Below are 13,560 nucleotides of genomic sequence, written 5' to 3'. Positions count from 1 at the left end.
TTGGGGGTGATCCCATGGAAACTTGGCTTGGCTCACAAACTCGAGCAAATTCCGAAGAAACACCAGATACCGATCTCGAAGTACTGCAAATGATGGCAGACAAGGATATCCACAGCCTCGCTTCTTAGGAACGGCGTGCTCTGGTGAATAATTGGTCGCGGCGACATCAAGAAGAGCAGACCGATGTTCTTTTCGAGGCTATGGACGAGTACGAAGAGCAGCAAAAGAACATCAAACGAACACATGATGCCACCAATGTACGAACCATGAACCAAGCTGATGTAATTGGGTTGACTACCACAGCACTCGCTGGTCGGATCGACATGTTACGAAGTCTGAAGCCAAAGATTGTCATTTGTGAAGAAGCAGGCGAGGTCAAAGAGTCAGATATTATTTCTGCTCTGATGCCGGGGCTTCAGCAAGTGATCCAGATTGGGGATCACAAGCAGCTGCGACCAAATATCAACAACTACGATCTGAGTCTCGAGTCGATGTCGGGACAGAAATGGCAACTGGATCGTAGCCAGTTCGAGAGAAGAGGCGAGGGTGAACCAGGTCTTGACCCATCGCCACTAACACAGCTCAACGTCCAGAGACGAATGAGACCCGAGGTTTCTCAGCTGATTCGTGGAGTTTATCCCAACTTGATAGATCATGAGAGTGTGTTGGAAGCACCAGATGTGGTTGGTATGCTTGACAACGTGTTTTGGCTGGATCACAGCCACCCACAGGATGTTGGAGGAGACGGTACCCGGGTCAAATCCCACAGCAACCGATGGGAGACCAGCATGGCAACGGCCCTGATCCGCCACCTAGTCCGACAAGGCAAGTACAAAGCTGAAGACATCGCGCTCCTGACACCCTACATGGGCCAACTTCAACAACTCCGAACTGCTCTTAGTCGCGACTTTGAGATATGCCTTGGCGATCTTGATCGAGAACAACTTGCCCATGAAGAGTTTGAGGATGAGTCGAGCTCGAAGAAGCCGGTCGAAAAGAAGAAGTTGCTGCAGACTATCAGACTTGCGACGGTTGACAACTTCCAAGGCGAGGAAGCAAAGATCATTGTCGTGTCGCTGGTACGCAGCAACCCTCAACGCCAAGTCGGTTTCCTTCGAACAGAGAATCGCATCAACGTTCTTCTTAGTCGTGCTAAGCATGGAATGTACCTGATTGGTAATGCAGCAACCTATTCCAACGTTCCCATGTGGGCTGATGTTTACGACATACTTTACAAGAGTAATTCTGTTGGAACGGCACTCAGACTCTGTTGTCCTCGTCACCCGGAGACACCCATTGCATGCTCAGAGCCGGAAGACTTCTCCATCAAAAGTCCTGAAGGAGGATGCACTCTGTCTTGCTCTCGGAGATTGGAACCATGTGGTCACAAATGCCAGGCGACATGTCATTCAGAGGCCATGCACAATGCATTCACTTGTACAAGATCTTGTCCTCGCATCCGAACGACTTGTACCCACCAGTGTCCCAAACTATGCGGAGAATCGTGTGGTCCTTGCCTGACCAAGGTTTATTGTATCGACCTTCCATGCGGGCATACCTCAATGAGTATGACATGCTACCAGACACAGAACCTGGAAGCGTTCAAGTGTACTACCCCGGTGGAAAGGACTCTGCCTCATTGCGGACACAGTGTAACTCTCGAATGCCATCAGGTTGGCAACACCGTTCTGCCTCAATGCAAACAGACTTGCACTCACATTCTTCCATGCGGCCACGGGTGTTCTGGCACTTGCTCCGGCTGTCAGGGTGGCATCCATCCCGGGTGCGTCAAGCTTTGCGGTCGTCCATACAGCACATGCAACCATCGCTGCAATCAAGAATGCCACAATGGAGAGGCTTGTGGTAGTTGTAAGCAACCATGCGAGGTAAGTCTAAACATCTGGAAAAGACAAAAATTGGTGTCACTAACAAAGCTCAACACCAGGTTCAATGCCCTCACTCTACGTGCAACTCAGTCTGCAACAAACCATGCGCTCCATGCATCGAGCCTTGTACATGGTCGTGTCCTCATCAGGGCGCTTGTACTTTGCCATGCTCTGCTCCTTGCGACAGACTCCCTTGCAACGAAAGATGCGACAAGAAGCTGTCATGTGGTCACCAATGCCCGAGCTTTTGCGGAGAGGTTTGTCCTATCGGTTACTGCCAAGTGTGCAACAGGTCAAAGAAGACTGCTCGAGTTGACCTCTTGGAGTTTCGCAAGTATTCAGAAATTGACTTGGACGAAGCCCCCATCGTCGTTCTCGGATGCGGCCATTTCTTCACAGGTGAGACTCTGGACGGTCTCGTTGGTCTTGGTGAAGTCTACCATACGGATATGTCTGGGAACTTTACCGGTATGAAGAACATGTCTGGCACACTTGCGCAAAAGACACCTTGCTGCCCTGACTGCAAGAGATCTATTCGACAATTCGCGACTCGACGTTACAACCGAGTCATCAACCGAGCAGTGATGGATGAAATCTGCAAGCGTTTCCTCATCAAGGGCCAGGCGGCTCTGGACAAGCTCAACAAGAAGCTGGCGAAACTCGAAACTGCACTCGCGACATCTCGTAGGTCTTCGTCTTTAGGCCCTCACCACACCGCTACCACGTTCTTCAGAGAGCGACACGCAGGCATCAAGAGCCTCGAAAAGTCGGCAGAGTCTCTCCTGAAGCTCATGGGTGAAGAGAACCAGCCAGCCAAGAAGCTGATCAATGCGATCGCAACATCGCAATCTGCTGCCACTGGTGGTTTCAATTCTATCACCCAGTTGATGGAAGCTCTGAAGCTTTCGCATTCTGCGCCTGGTGACCAGTTGCTTCTCGGTGCACGTCTGGTAATCTTGGAGGCTCAGCAGATACAGCTGATGGACGCGTTTATGGTTTCTAAGTCAAAGGGGAAGAAACTACACGAGAACGCTCTTGATCTGCCTTGCATGGATGAATGGTTCAAGACTTGCTTGGCGATTATGAAAGATGCGATGGACGTGAAACTCAATCGGATCGTCATTGCAACCATACTCGGGCTTGCAAAGATCGCAAGAGGTGATGCGTGGACTGCAAAGCCCGAAGCAAGATCGAAATCGGCAAGAAAGGAGTCTGTGCACATTAAGGTAGCTCGTGACCTTCTTCCAATCGCTGTGGACCGTTGTTCCAAGCTAGGCGACAACGATGTTCTCAAGAAGAGAGTTGGAGACATGGTTGAGCTCTATAAGCCCCGACACGAAGAGGTCACGCCTGAAGAACTGGCATCTATCCGGTCAGCCATGGTCACCGGACCTCATGGCATGGCGACACACTCTGGTCACTGGTACAACTGCGTCAACGGTCATCCTGTAAGTTTAGTACTTGCCTGGTATATTTTTGTCTAACATTATTTTAGTTTGCGATCGGAGAATGCGGTATGCCGATGGAGACGGCAAGATGTCCCGAGTGCGGCGCAGCAATTGGTGGTTCTTCCCATCGTGCTGTTGAGGGAGTGTATCGAGCTGAGGAGATGGAGACTCCTGCTGCTGAAGTACGACGTGATGGGGGAACTGCTGGTAGACGTGTGCAGGAACAGGATGGAGGACCTGCTGGTGGTCAGGGGGGAGAAGGCTGTGTCGTTAGCTGAGCACTCCTTGAGTCTCACACTTGGTGGAAGTAAGTGAGAGTTGGCACACGCTTGGCTACGAAGCTTTGGGATTTGAGCCGATATTTTGGTCTTGGTTTTGTTGTCAGGGAAGGATCTCTCTCAAGCTAGATTGAGATGGATCTGGATAACACGGAAAGTATGTAATGAGTGAGCTGAGGCTCAATATGTAAAAGTTGTTGTACTTGAACCAGATACTTTAATCATGCCACGTATGGTTGATGCGATGGGAAGATGTTGATGTCTTGAATGTAAACTGGTATTATAAAAGATAAACTGCTAAAACTAGAAACGCTCCCTTACAACTCCTTCATCACTCCAACGTAACTCGTGTTTTCCCGTGTCATACATGCAGTCATATACACCAACACAAAGGTGAGTTGAACTTTGTTCATGTAAGATTGATTGCGCTTAGTATCCATGGCCTGTATCAACGTTAGTAACCACTCATAAAAACTCAAACTCAGTACTTACGTCCAAGGCTTCGTCCCATCTTGGACATCTCCTTAGCCTGACTCTGCTTCATCTTAGCCCTTCTCGAATCCTCCTTGGCCTCCACCTCGAGCCTCTTAACATGCTCCCTCGCATCCCTCACACTAAGTCTCGCCTCCTCAAGCGCACGATCTGCTTCTCGCTCAGCCATCTCAGCGCTTCTCACACGCTCACGGGCTTCGAGAACGGCGGGATCGTGTTCATTGCGGTTGTTGCCGAATTTAGAGAGAAAGCCACCGCCTGTGCTGCGACGACGGCTGGGAGAACGGGAGGATGAGGAGGAGTAGCGGTCGTGGGATGAGGCGGAACCGCGGGAGTGGCGGTTGTGACGGGAGGATGTGCTGCTGCGGACGGGGGTGGGTTCGGTGTGTTTGCTGCTGGAGAAGAGGCCGTGTTTGCGGGGTTCTTCTCTGATGGGCTCGGGAGAGGGTTCACGACGACCGAAGAGAGGCATGATTGCGGTAGTATATGTATATATAAGTGGTGTAGTGTATGTATATGTGGTAGTTGGTGTAAGTGGTAGTGAGTCTTTGAATGGGTATAAGTGGATAGTGCTTGTTTGATGGAGAAAGAAAAGAAGCTTTTTATTAAAAATCTGGGCGACTCTTGGCCTCTATTTAGATACTTGACCCTTGGACCCTGAAGTTCATATCTGTTGATGATCGTCAATTTGGTAAACCTGCTTTCTTGCGAATAACTTCACATCTAGAGATACATCATACTCTGACGTCAAATTTAATCCCTGCTGTAAGAAGCAAGGGTCTAACTCTTGGCTGGACCAATCATGAAGGGGTTATGACCACGAGTGTCAGCGTGTGTGACGCAGAAGTGGCGGTTTTTTATTGTTTATGCTCTGTTTCAGTGATGTAGGGGATAATATACCATTGGGTATTTGGTTGTGGGTGAGATCATATCTTCTTATGCCAAGATTGAGAGGAATGTTAGTATCTACAGATCACCTACTGTTTACGATACTAAGACCGTTACACTCCGCAAAACTCTCTTAAGCGCTGCAGTAGCCTTAGAGATCGCAGTGGATCTGCCCATCGAATCGAGAATTGACTTTTGACGGGCATAGCAGACAATTCCCGAGGGTAGGACAATGCACATCGTGGCTGTGCAACTTCCCCTCTCAGCATCGTCAAAACTCGTCATTGTTTGTCATGATCATTAAAGAGTGCGCTACAAATACATATAGAAGTTGTTGACACAGGATGAGATAATAATAATAATAATAATAATGACAAAAAGCATCTCGTCAATTCTCGACCGATAACACCCCCAGCAGTTCTACTCCTCTTCATCCCTCTTTTTTTGAGCCAGACCTTTTTGCTTGTGGCAAAAAGCCCAACATGCTAAAAAAGAAAATGCCGCGTAAAATAAAACACCCAAGCAAAAAACCCTATGTGCAAATATGCAGCACGATATATACAGTTGTTGAAAAAAGATACCCCCTCTCGAGAGTGAGATAAAAATAAACGAAGCCCGTATGTGTCGTTTCAAGCGTGTCAGCCAGGCTTCGTATTTTTTCGATTATAATGCTCGTATCGTATCGTAAAAAAAAAAAACAGGGACCCCAGAAATAATGCCGTTTCTTTTTGACTTCTTCACATGACGATGCACTTGCCCTCCTCGCGATCCTTCTTGACGCTGAGAGCAACGCGCGCAGCCTCGGTAAAGGCCTCGTTGACGCCCCTGTTCTTCATGGCGGAGCACTCGAGGTATCGCTGGGCGCCTATGCGACGCGCCACCTCGAGACCCTGGTCGTAGTTGATCATTGGCTTCTTCTCCCGGGGTTGTTCTGATTCGCCGCCCGCTGCTGCGTTTTCGTCGTCTTCGCCCTGCTCGCGGAGGTCGCACTTGAGGGCTACGAGCACGAGTTTCGTGCCGGGGCAGTTGTCGGCGATTTCGCCTACCCACTTGGACTCTACGTTTTCGAGCGAGTCTTTGCTGTCGACTGAGTAGCAGAGCATGATGAGATCTGTGTCATCTGGAGACAAGAGTTAGAGTGGACATGGGCGCGAGGGGTAACACATAAAATACCGTAGGAGAGGGATCGTAATCGGTCGAATTCTTCTTGGCCGGCTGTATCCCAGAGAGAAAGTTCGATGTGGACATTATCCACAAAGATGTCTGCGTGGCATGATTAGACTGTGTTTTCGACAAAAGACTCGTGGCATCGTACCGTGAACGTAATTCTCGAAAACCGTAGGTTCGTAAACCGTTGGGAAGTAGCTGCAATCGCATTAGCCCCCAGTATCTTGTCAGTATCTTGTCAGTATCTTGTCAGTATCTTGTCAAAACACACCCTCTAGTAAAGACGTTGAGCAATGATGTCTTTCCGCAAGCACCATCACCCAGCAGAACCAGCTTTCGCTGAACAGTCTTGGATCCTCCACAAAGAGCAGGCATTGTGGAAATAGTATTGACGTCGTGTGATGTAGTCAAGTTTAATTAAAAAGAAGAGAGGAAAAGAAGAAGGAAAAGAGAAAAGTAGTGGCGTTGGCGCGCAAAATGTCGCAAAGAAATAAGTTGAATCTCGGTTCGTGGAGAGATGCAATGCACCCTGTCTCTTAGTTATTATCGTGTACGGTTCGAGAGTAGTAAAGTGGCGTGCGCGAGCGAGTCGATATCGGAGCGAGAAGAGAAAAAAAAAAAAGGAGGGTGAGATTTTATCGTCTTGTTTTGTTGTATCGTTCTTTTTGCGAAAATTAGGGCGAATTGATGCGCAAAGAGAAGTGAGGCAATGAATGCAATGCGAAGAGAGAGAGAGAGAGAGTTAAAGAGGTAGGGATTAGATTAGGCCAGGGATAAGAGAAAGAAGGGAAATGAGAGGGAAAAATAACAAGTGGAGAGGCAGAGACGGGCTGACGGGGGAGGGCAACCCACTAAGCTTGGCCTGTCGATAGCGCTTTTAACTGCTGTAGACTCCCCTTTCTTCTTTGCAGTAGCGTCTCTTTAATTGGTTCCACAGGGAACCCAAATTAAAGTGATGGTTTTGGGCTTGCGGCGGCTAAAAGTCAAGATTCGATAGATTCACGTTGTATGATTTATTTTTTACGTAGATGCGGTCATGCGGTGGCTTGATTTGATGCAGTGGCTTTGATCAGGTCCTTTAATATCTGCTGGTTGAGCACTGGTGGTGGGGCATTGAACAACATCCTCGGGGATAGTATTGATTGAGGGAGTAGTAAACTTGAGATATTGATTGGATGTCTTGTCTGATTATATCCCTTTTGCCATCTTCACCGACATCGTTGCACCTCCCTATCGATCCATCTTACACGCATGCACTGACAATCCCAATCTCATAACCTAGGGGTTGTAGACGGCACAAGAGACGAAAACACTAAACCACTTTAGACTAAAATTCATGTTTATTATTCGCGACCAGAAATTTATACTCTGATACTCTGTTAGTACTTTAACTAAACCTCCATATAAAAATGTCCAAAAACACTTAATCATCGTCCTTTTGATATCCACGACGTGCTCCACCCATGCGCTCCGCCAGTCCCTTGTGTTCAGCTTGCTGATGCAATTTATTCACAAATCCACGATCACCACCGCGCTCTCTGGCTTTATTATCTGCTTCTCTAGCCGCTTGCTCCCGTTTCTCTAGATCAGCAAGGCGTTCTTGCCTGTCGACGTCCAGCTCAGTTGCCGCAGACTGCATAGCTGCTAGTTTGCGCTGGCGCTCTTCTTCCTTGGCCTTGTCATCTTCTTCGTTGTGGCGTGGACGACGGTCGCTGGGGTAGCTTCTTCTTGAGTACTGGCGGTTGTTGTCTCGCGGACGCTCATCACGGCGGTTGTCTCGGCGCTCGTCTCGAGGCTCGTCGCTATGTCGTCTATCGCCATCGTGTCGATGTCTGTCTCCGCCGCTGCGGTTATCCCTGTCGCGTCGACCCTCTTCGTCTGAACCGTCGCGTCTTCTTCGTGAATGTCTGTCCCTGCTATCATCCCTGCGTCGTCTGTGCCGATCCTCTCTTGAGCCGTCACGTCGACGTGGGCTTTGTGATCGCGAGTAAGACCGTCTTCTCCTGTGGTGTCTGTCCTCTCCATCTGCGCTGCGATGGCGATGTCTCCTCCTGTGTCTGTCCTCCTTTCTCCGTGACTTGTCTTTCTTGTCCTCATCAATGCCCCTCGATGCGAGTAGCTGGCGGCGCCTGGCCGGATCGTTCATCATGGCTTCGTAGGCAGCTTGTTCCTGTCGTTTGATCGCGAGTAACGGGTCTTCGCGAATCTTGGCAGCTGTGTCGCGCGCAGTATTCGCATTCTGCAGCGCCATAAAGCTTTCGGTGCCTGCATCCTTTTCCAATTTCTTATGTTCGGTGCCTTTGATGAGGTTATCGATGCGTCGCTTTCCCAGCAGGTATGCTTCGGTTTCTTCAGTGGTGCCAGTCTGCCCGTCGTTGGGGCCTTGATACATCCATTCTACACGGTCGACTTTCTTTTTGCCGCCTGCGGCTTCGAGCTGGCGCTGCACTTCCTCCTTTGCGCGCTCTTCTTTGATCTCGTCGAGGCGCTGCTGGGTTCGTTTTCGTTCGGCGAGGGCCTTTTGCTCCTCATCCCAAACGGCCTGTTGATTGCGCCGAAGCGCGGGATGGAAGGACTTTTTCAAGTTGAGATCGCCGCCGCCCATTGTGATGATGTTTGGTTGATGATGGAGTGGCGAGTGGTTCACTGGCCCAAAAAAGTTTATCAGAGCTTATCGTCTTATCTCTTATCGCCTATGCCGCAGTGAACCATAAGCCAATGATCCGTACCTTTCACTGCAAATTTAACCCACTCTTGGACAGTAACAGCACGACACTTCCTTTATCCTAAATTTAGGTCTCAGGCTCTATGCTAGGTGACACCTAAAAGCGGTAATAACTTTCATGCCTGCCTACTACCCACTGCCTCCAGCTTACATCCTTCTCTGGCTTCTTGTGTTCAGTGCTCTTGAACTGGTTGTCGATGCGCCGGTTTCCCAGCAAATGAGTCGGATGTTATTGTGCTGTCTCCCTACAAGAAATGTTCCTCTCTCAGCAGTATTGTGGGTAGCATACACATTCGAGACTTTAAAACAGGACGAATACGTCAGAACCCATCCCCAGAATCCACGGGTTCATCCCTCGACGCTCTCAACTTGACAAAAATGCAATACCTTTTCTACTCGACCTGCAGACCTGTAAGCCTGTCCGGAGGTCACATGTGCGTGATACCATTTCGTAGTTTCCGGGTATTGTGCCATGAAAGTAGCGTTCCAATGAATTTTGCATTGTATTATACAGTCATGTCTATGATATCTCGAGACGCCTGATCCCAAGTACCCACGTAGTCGTACACTTCTCTTCGTCCCATCCCAAGCTCGGTCTTTACCAACTGGCTCTCTTGACACCGGGCAAGTTTCCAGCCATGGCCTCCATTCGGAAGTTGTACTGCACAAATCGTTAGTCCGCGGTCGTCAATTGCTTTGGTGGTCGGCTTACTCGTGATAGCTTAAAGTCGCTCAGAATACCTCGTCCCTGTCCACCCATGATACATCTGTTTCGGATCTGCGTAGGTCGGGTGTAGCAGTGCATCTGCGTCAATTGGAGCTGGGCTTCGGCGCGGACTCGGGGAGGGAGGGTTGTGTTGCGGATGATGTATCGGAGAGCTTGTCTGTACACAAAGTCAGCGCCTGTTCTTTCGTGCTTCAATTCGTCGTCGTGGAAAGAGTTTTTGCGTACCGCTCTGTCTCGTGGGCCTCAAAGACCTTGCGTTTGGTGTGATCGCGTAGGGTTCGGACGTTAACAAAGCAGCCCAGATCGAGCTTCTTGGCGCGGAACATCGACATGATGGGCGAATTTGGCGGGGGTCGTCGATGATGAAGCTGGTTGGGAGATGTTGCGCTCGTCAAGAGCCAAATTCGAGGTGGGTTTTGTTTAGCCGGGGAATAGCCAGCGGCGACAGATGAGGATCAAATTGACAATTCAGTTGTGACTGGAGATGTGAGAGGATTAACGATTGGAATCATAAATATAAATAAAGTGATTGATTTAGTTTGATCTGATTTGTGGTATCATCAAAGAAATTCTTGCCGTTGTTCTTAATTTTATTGCTTCTTTGGACGTCGAAACTAATACAGTCGTGAGGACCGCTTTTCAAATCGGTGTTAAATCTAGCCGCCATTGATATGAACAATAGCTATGCCATTGCATATGCACCTCAGCCTTTAATTCTTCGCTGTTGCTAAACCGTCTGCATTATATTGATGCGTGATAATTGTCTTCCATTGCTAGAACTACTTCTCTTAAATCTCCCTGTCAGCGAGTTTCTTCGTTAACCTTTGTAAGTATGGAACATATGAGATCTTGGTGGGATGCACTTTCTACCACGATATCGCTATTGATGATGTTTTAACTCTTGATATCACAAATACGCTATATAGGATGACTGCCTGTTCCTTTATTCGGTTCTCTATCATTCTTTAAACACAACGCCCGAATAGTTCGTCATCAATCGACAGGCATGTCCGATAGCACCACAGAGAGGCAGTCAAACTCAATAATTTACATGGAAGGATACGTGACAGATATGAGAGCTATTCATATGATGCATTTGGCTAACTTTGGGTTAACGTAGGCGTGCGGATAGAAAGTGAGCTCATCAGATACAGCCTGCGTTGAGCTCTGGCTAACGCATCAATTGCTATCAACGGGGTGAAGCCCGAGCCCATTCCTAGAGACCAAAGACCACAATACGATGGCCGACTGAAGCCGCTTTATATGTCTGACTTCCGCTCGGAGCCTCTGTCTGAACAATACAAAGCTGATCAGTGACAGGCTCCCTAGCCGCCGTCACAGAAGAGCATAGCCTGGTGGGTAGGTATGGTTGCCAGCAACCCATTATGATTGATCAATGATTCAAAGTGTTGTCGTTTGATTGGTTTGTTTGTTGGCGCAGACCCCAGCTTTGAGGCTGTGACACAAACACTGATAAAGGTGCAGCGACAGTGGCCCTTTGCGAGGCTGCCGACAGCGAGTACGCCTTGGGGCTGAGAGCAACCACTATATCACCCACATAATGCCATGCTCTGACCCTTCCCATTCAGAAATACTGTTTATTATCAGCCGTTGGTGAAGAAGAGATTTCAGTTCTACAAAAACGTGAATGGCCGGTTGTTTACGCCGCAACAATCGCTCAAAATGGCAGACTTGGACGGCCCAAGTCCCCGCCCGACACCAGACAATCTGACAGAACATGTCCATGGTACGTTTCAGCGGGCCGTCAATAGATGCATCAATTCTTTCAGCCCTGAATTGCGCACCGAGATTCGTCGATTCAACAGCGCACGCGGCATTCTTGAGCACATGAGAGGACTTGAACAGAACGTAGGTCTTGGCATTCCACGCAATATTGAAGCCTTTTGCAATGCCGTTAGTCGCCTATCCGATGTATTGGATCCTTATTCTGCGTGTATCACAAGCTTCATGCAGGTCAAACCCGAGATTTGCGGCCTTGTATGGGGTACCGTTCAGTTCATATTCAAGGCATGTATTGCAAACCTAGAATACTGTACTTGTCCTTGTTCTGATCAGCTAACAGGCTTTAGTTATGCAAGAATTACACCTCGTTCCTAAATAAACTAACCGACATGCTTGAAACCATCACGCAAGATCTGGAGCTTGACAGAATGATAGTGTTGACGGCTATAGACAAGGCAAAGGCAGTTGGCCAATCCAAGAAAGCTAGTGACGAACCTCCATGGCGATTGATCGATGCCATGACCGTGCTTCACTGTGATCTATTGGAATTATTCTGTAAAGTATGCGAGTTGTTCCCGACAAAGACTCGTGAAGGTGAGTGAACCAGAACCTACCTTTTTGGAAGACCATAGCGTGTAACTTGGATATTGCAGGACACTGGCGATCAGCCTTGCGAATGGCCAAGGTATTTTGGGTGCCATTCGACGAGCATTTTATGCACTTTCGACAAAAGGTCTCTGCTCATAGACAGGTGCTAGTCACTGAGCTTAAACTACTCAACGACCGTACAGACATAACTAGTTATGAAAGCTTCCGCAAGTTTCACGAGGAGACTTTTGAACAGTTCAAATACATTCAATCTGAGCTAAAATGTTAGTACATTGAACATCCTCCTCAGTTTACTCGATTGCTAACCTAAAATCACTACTTAGGCACTCGAATTGACAGACTTAAGCAATGGGTTGCTGCTGAATCATGGACGACACCGTTTGAAGAGGTCAAACGGAAGCGTTTTCCACACACCTCCACCTGGATCTTGCAGCATCCCCAATACAAATGGTGGATAAGTCCATCTGGCGGAAGCCAAGGAAGCTCTGGTCCAGTTGAGGCGCCTGGGGGGCCTCGGATCCTTTCTATCCAAGGTCAGTATCCTAACCTCTGAACTTCCCAATTAACATTGCCCTCATTCCTATCTCCAGCAAAACCGGGTTACGGCAAATCGGTTTTATGCGGCGTTGTGATTCAAGAACATCAAGAGATGATCACGAGGCAACGCAGCAGTCAAGATGTTTGTACTGCGATGGCCTACTACTTTTTCGACAAACAACGGCCGAATCAGAACGACTGTGTCTCAGCGCTTCGGGCGATAGTAACTCAGTTGCTGTATCAGCACCAGGACAAATCCGAACTAATTGACTTGGCCGTTTTGCTAAAAGATTCGACTGGTACAGGCGAGCCGAATGCATCGCTGGTTGAACTGAAAAGCCTTCTCATCCTAATCATGCAATACATTCAGGACTCGAGCCTCATCTTTGATGGTCTTGACGAGTGCCAGGATCTCGACAGTTTTTTGGGAGACCTTGAAGAGATATCCAAGTCTTCAACAATTAAGATATTCTTTGCTAGTCGGCCAAGTGTGGATGTTGAAAAGCGCTTTCAGTCTTCTGTCCGCAATATTCTGTTAGCAGAGCAATCTAACTTTCAAGACATCGAAGCATATCTCGAACCAGAGATCAACAACCTTGTACAAACCGAGCTGCTGGAACTGGACGACAGTGTGCAAAATGTGGTTCAATCTATCGCTAAAAAGTCTCGGTCCATGTTTCTGTGGGCAAATTTGCTGATTCAGTACCTCAACTCAGAAATGGTAACACCACAGGAAAGGTTAGATGCCCTCAACGACATGAGCCTGTTTCCAGAGCTGGATGCGCTGTACACAAGAATTCTGGAAAAGCTATACACATGGTACAGCCACAAATCTATACGTCGAAAGATTCAGATGATCTTCGATTGGACTTGTGTAGCAGCCCGCGCCTTGTCGGTGTCGGACTTGCGCGTCGCACGACCGATCTGAATCCCGAGAGCAATCTGCAAGTCCAACCAGATTGCCGGGCTTAGAGATCGACTCATACGCATGACAGGAGCCTTGATAGAGGTTTCACAAGATGGAAATCTGAGATTCATCCATACGTCTGTCCTTGAATTT

General features: G+C 48.4%; 6 protein-coding genes across 6 annotated transcripts in view; 2 read left to right on the top strand and 4 right to left on the bottom strand.

Annotated features, from left to right (window-relative positions):
• FGSG_11696 (uncharacterized protein) overlaps positions 1-3,871 on the top strand; it is a gene marked incomplete at both ends in the record, with an annotated part of 6,199 nt that extends 2,328 nt beyond the window's left edge. Inside the window, 5 exons of the mRNA XM_011317482.1 lie at positions 129-1,606; positions 1,707-1,886; positions 2,179-3,309; positions 3,382-3,641; positions 3,825-3,871. Of these exons, the coding sequence (XP_011315784.1) occupies positions 129-1,606; positions 1,707-1,886; positions 2,179-3,309; positions 3,382-3,641; positions 3,825-3,871 (3,096 nt within the window). The remainder of the gene's footprint in view (positions 1-128; positions 1,607-1,706; positions 1,887-2,178; positions 3,310-3,381; positions 3,642-3,824) is intronic.
• On the bottom strand, positions 3,872-4,667 carry FGSG_00171 (uncharacterized protein). Its single transcript, XM_011317481.1, has 2 exons — positions 4,105-4,667; positions 3,872-4,055 (listed from the first exon to the last, which is right to left on the bottom strand). The coding sequence occupies exons 1-2, from the start codon at positions 4,574-4,576 to the stop codon at positions 4,042-4,044; spliced, it is 486 nt and encodes a 161-aa protein (XP_011315783.1). The 5' UTR covers positions 4,577-4,667; the 3' UTR covers positions 3,872-4,041.
• Positions 4,668-5,356: 689 nt separating this feature from the next.
• FGSG_00170 (Rho3 protein) lies at positions 5,357-6,534 on the bottom strand (the record flags this gene model as incomplete). The annotated part of the gene is made up of 4 exons (XM_011317480.1): positions 5,357-6,103; positions 6,166-6,255; positions 6,308-6,357; positions 6,431-6,534. 4 exons carry the CDS (start codon positions 6,532-6,534, stop codon positions 5,730-5,732), a joined length of 618 nt encoding a protein of 205 aa, XP_011315782.1. The 3' UTR covers positions 5,357-5,729.
• Positions 6,535-7,498: 964 nt separating this feature from the next.
• FGSG_00169 (pre-mRNA splicing factor CWC25) lies at positions 7,499-8,766 on the bottom strand (the record flags this gene model as incomplete). Its single annotated transcript, XM_011317479.1, has 1 exon — positions 7,499-8,766. A coding segment is annotated over one exon (1,184 nt), but the record flags the coding sequence as incomplete, so codon positions are not given.
• Positions 8,767-9,363: 597 nt separating this feature from the next.
• On the bottom strand, positions 9,364-9,973 carry FGSG_00168 (40S ribosomal protein MRP2). Its single transcript, XM_011317478.1, has 3 exons — positions 9,837-9,973; positions 9,597-9,768; positions 9,364-9,545 (listed from the first exon to the last, which is right to left on the bottom strand). The coding sequence occupies exons 1-3, from the start codon at positions 9,941-9,943 to the stop codon at positions 9,483-9,485; spliced, it is 342 nt and encodes a 113-aa protein (XP_011315780.1). The 5' UTR covers positions 9,944-9,973; the 3' UTR covers positions 9,364-9,482.
• Positions 9,974-12,855: 2,882 nt separating this feature from the next.
• Positions 12,856-13,428, top strand: FGSG_11695 (uncharacterized protein; the record flags this gene model as incomplete). Its single annotated transcript, XM_011317477.1, has 1 exon — positions 12,856-13,428. The coding sequence occupies one exon, from the start codon at positions 12,856-12,858 to the stop codon at positions 13,426-13,428; it is 573 nt and encodes a 190-aa protein (XP_011315779.1).
• Positions 13,429-13,560: the final 132 nt, after the last annotated feature.

This window comes from Fusarium graminearum, chromosome 1 (genome assembly GCF_000240135.3).
Source record: "Fusarium graminearum PH-1 chromosome 1, whole genome shotgun sequence".
NCBI lineage: Eukaryota > Fungi > Ascomycota > Sordariomycetes > Hypocreales > Nectriaceae > Fusarium > Fusarium graminearum.
The sequence above is the reverse complement of the archived record's forward strand: the minus strand, read 5'-3'. Positions and strand labels throughout refer to the sequence as shown.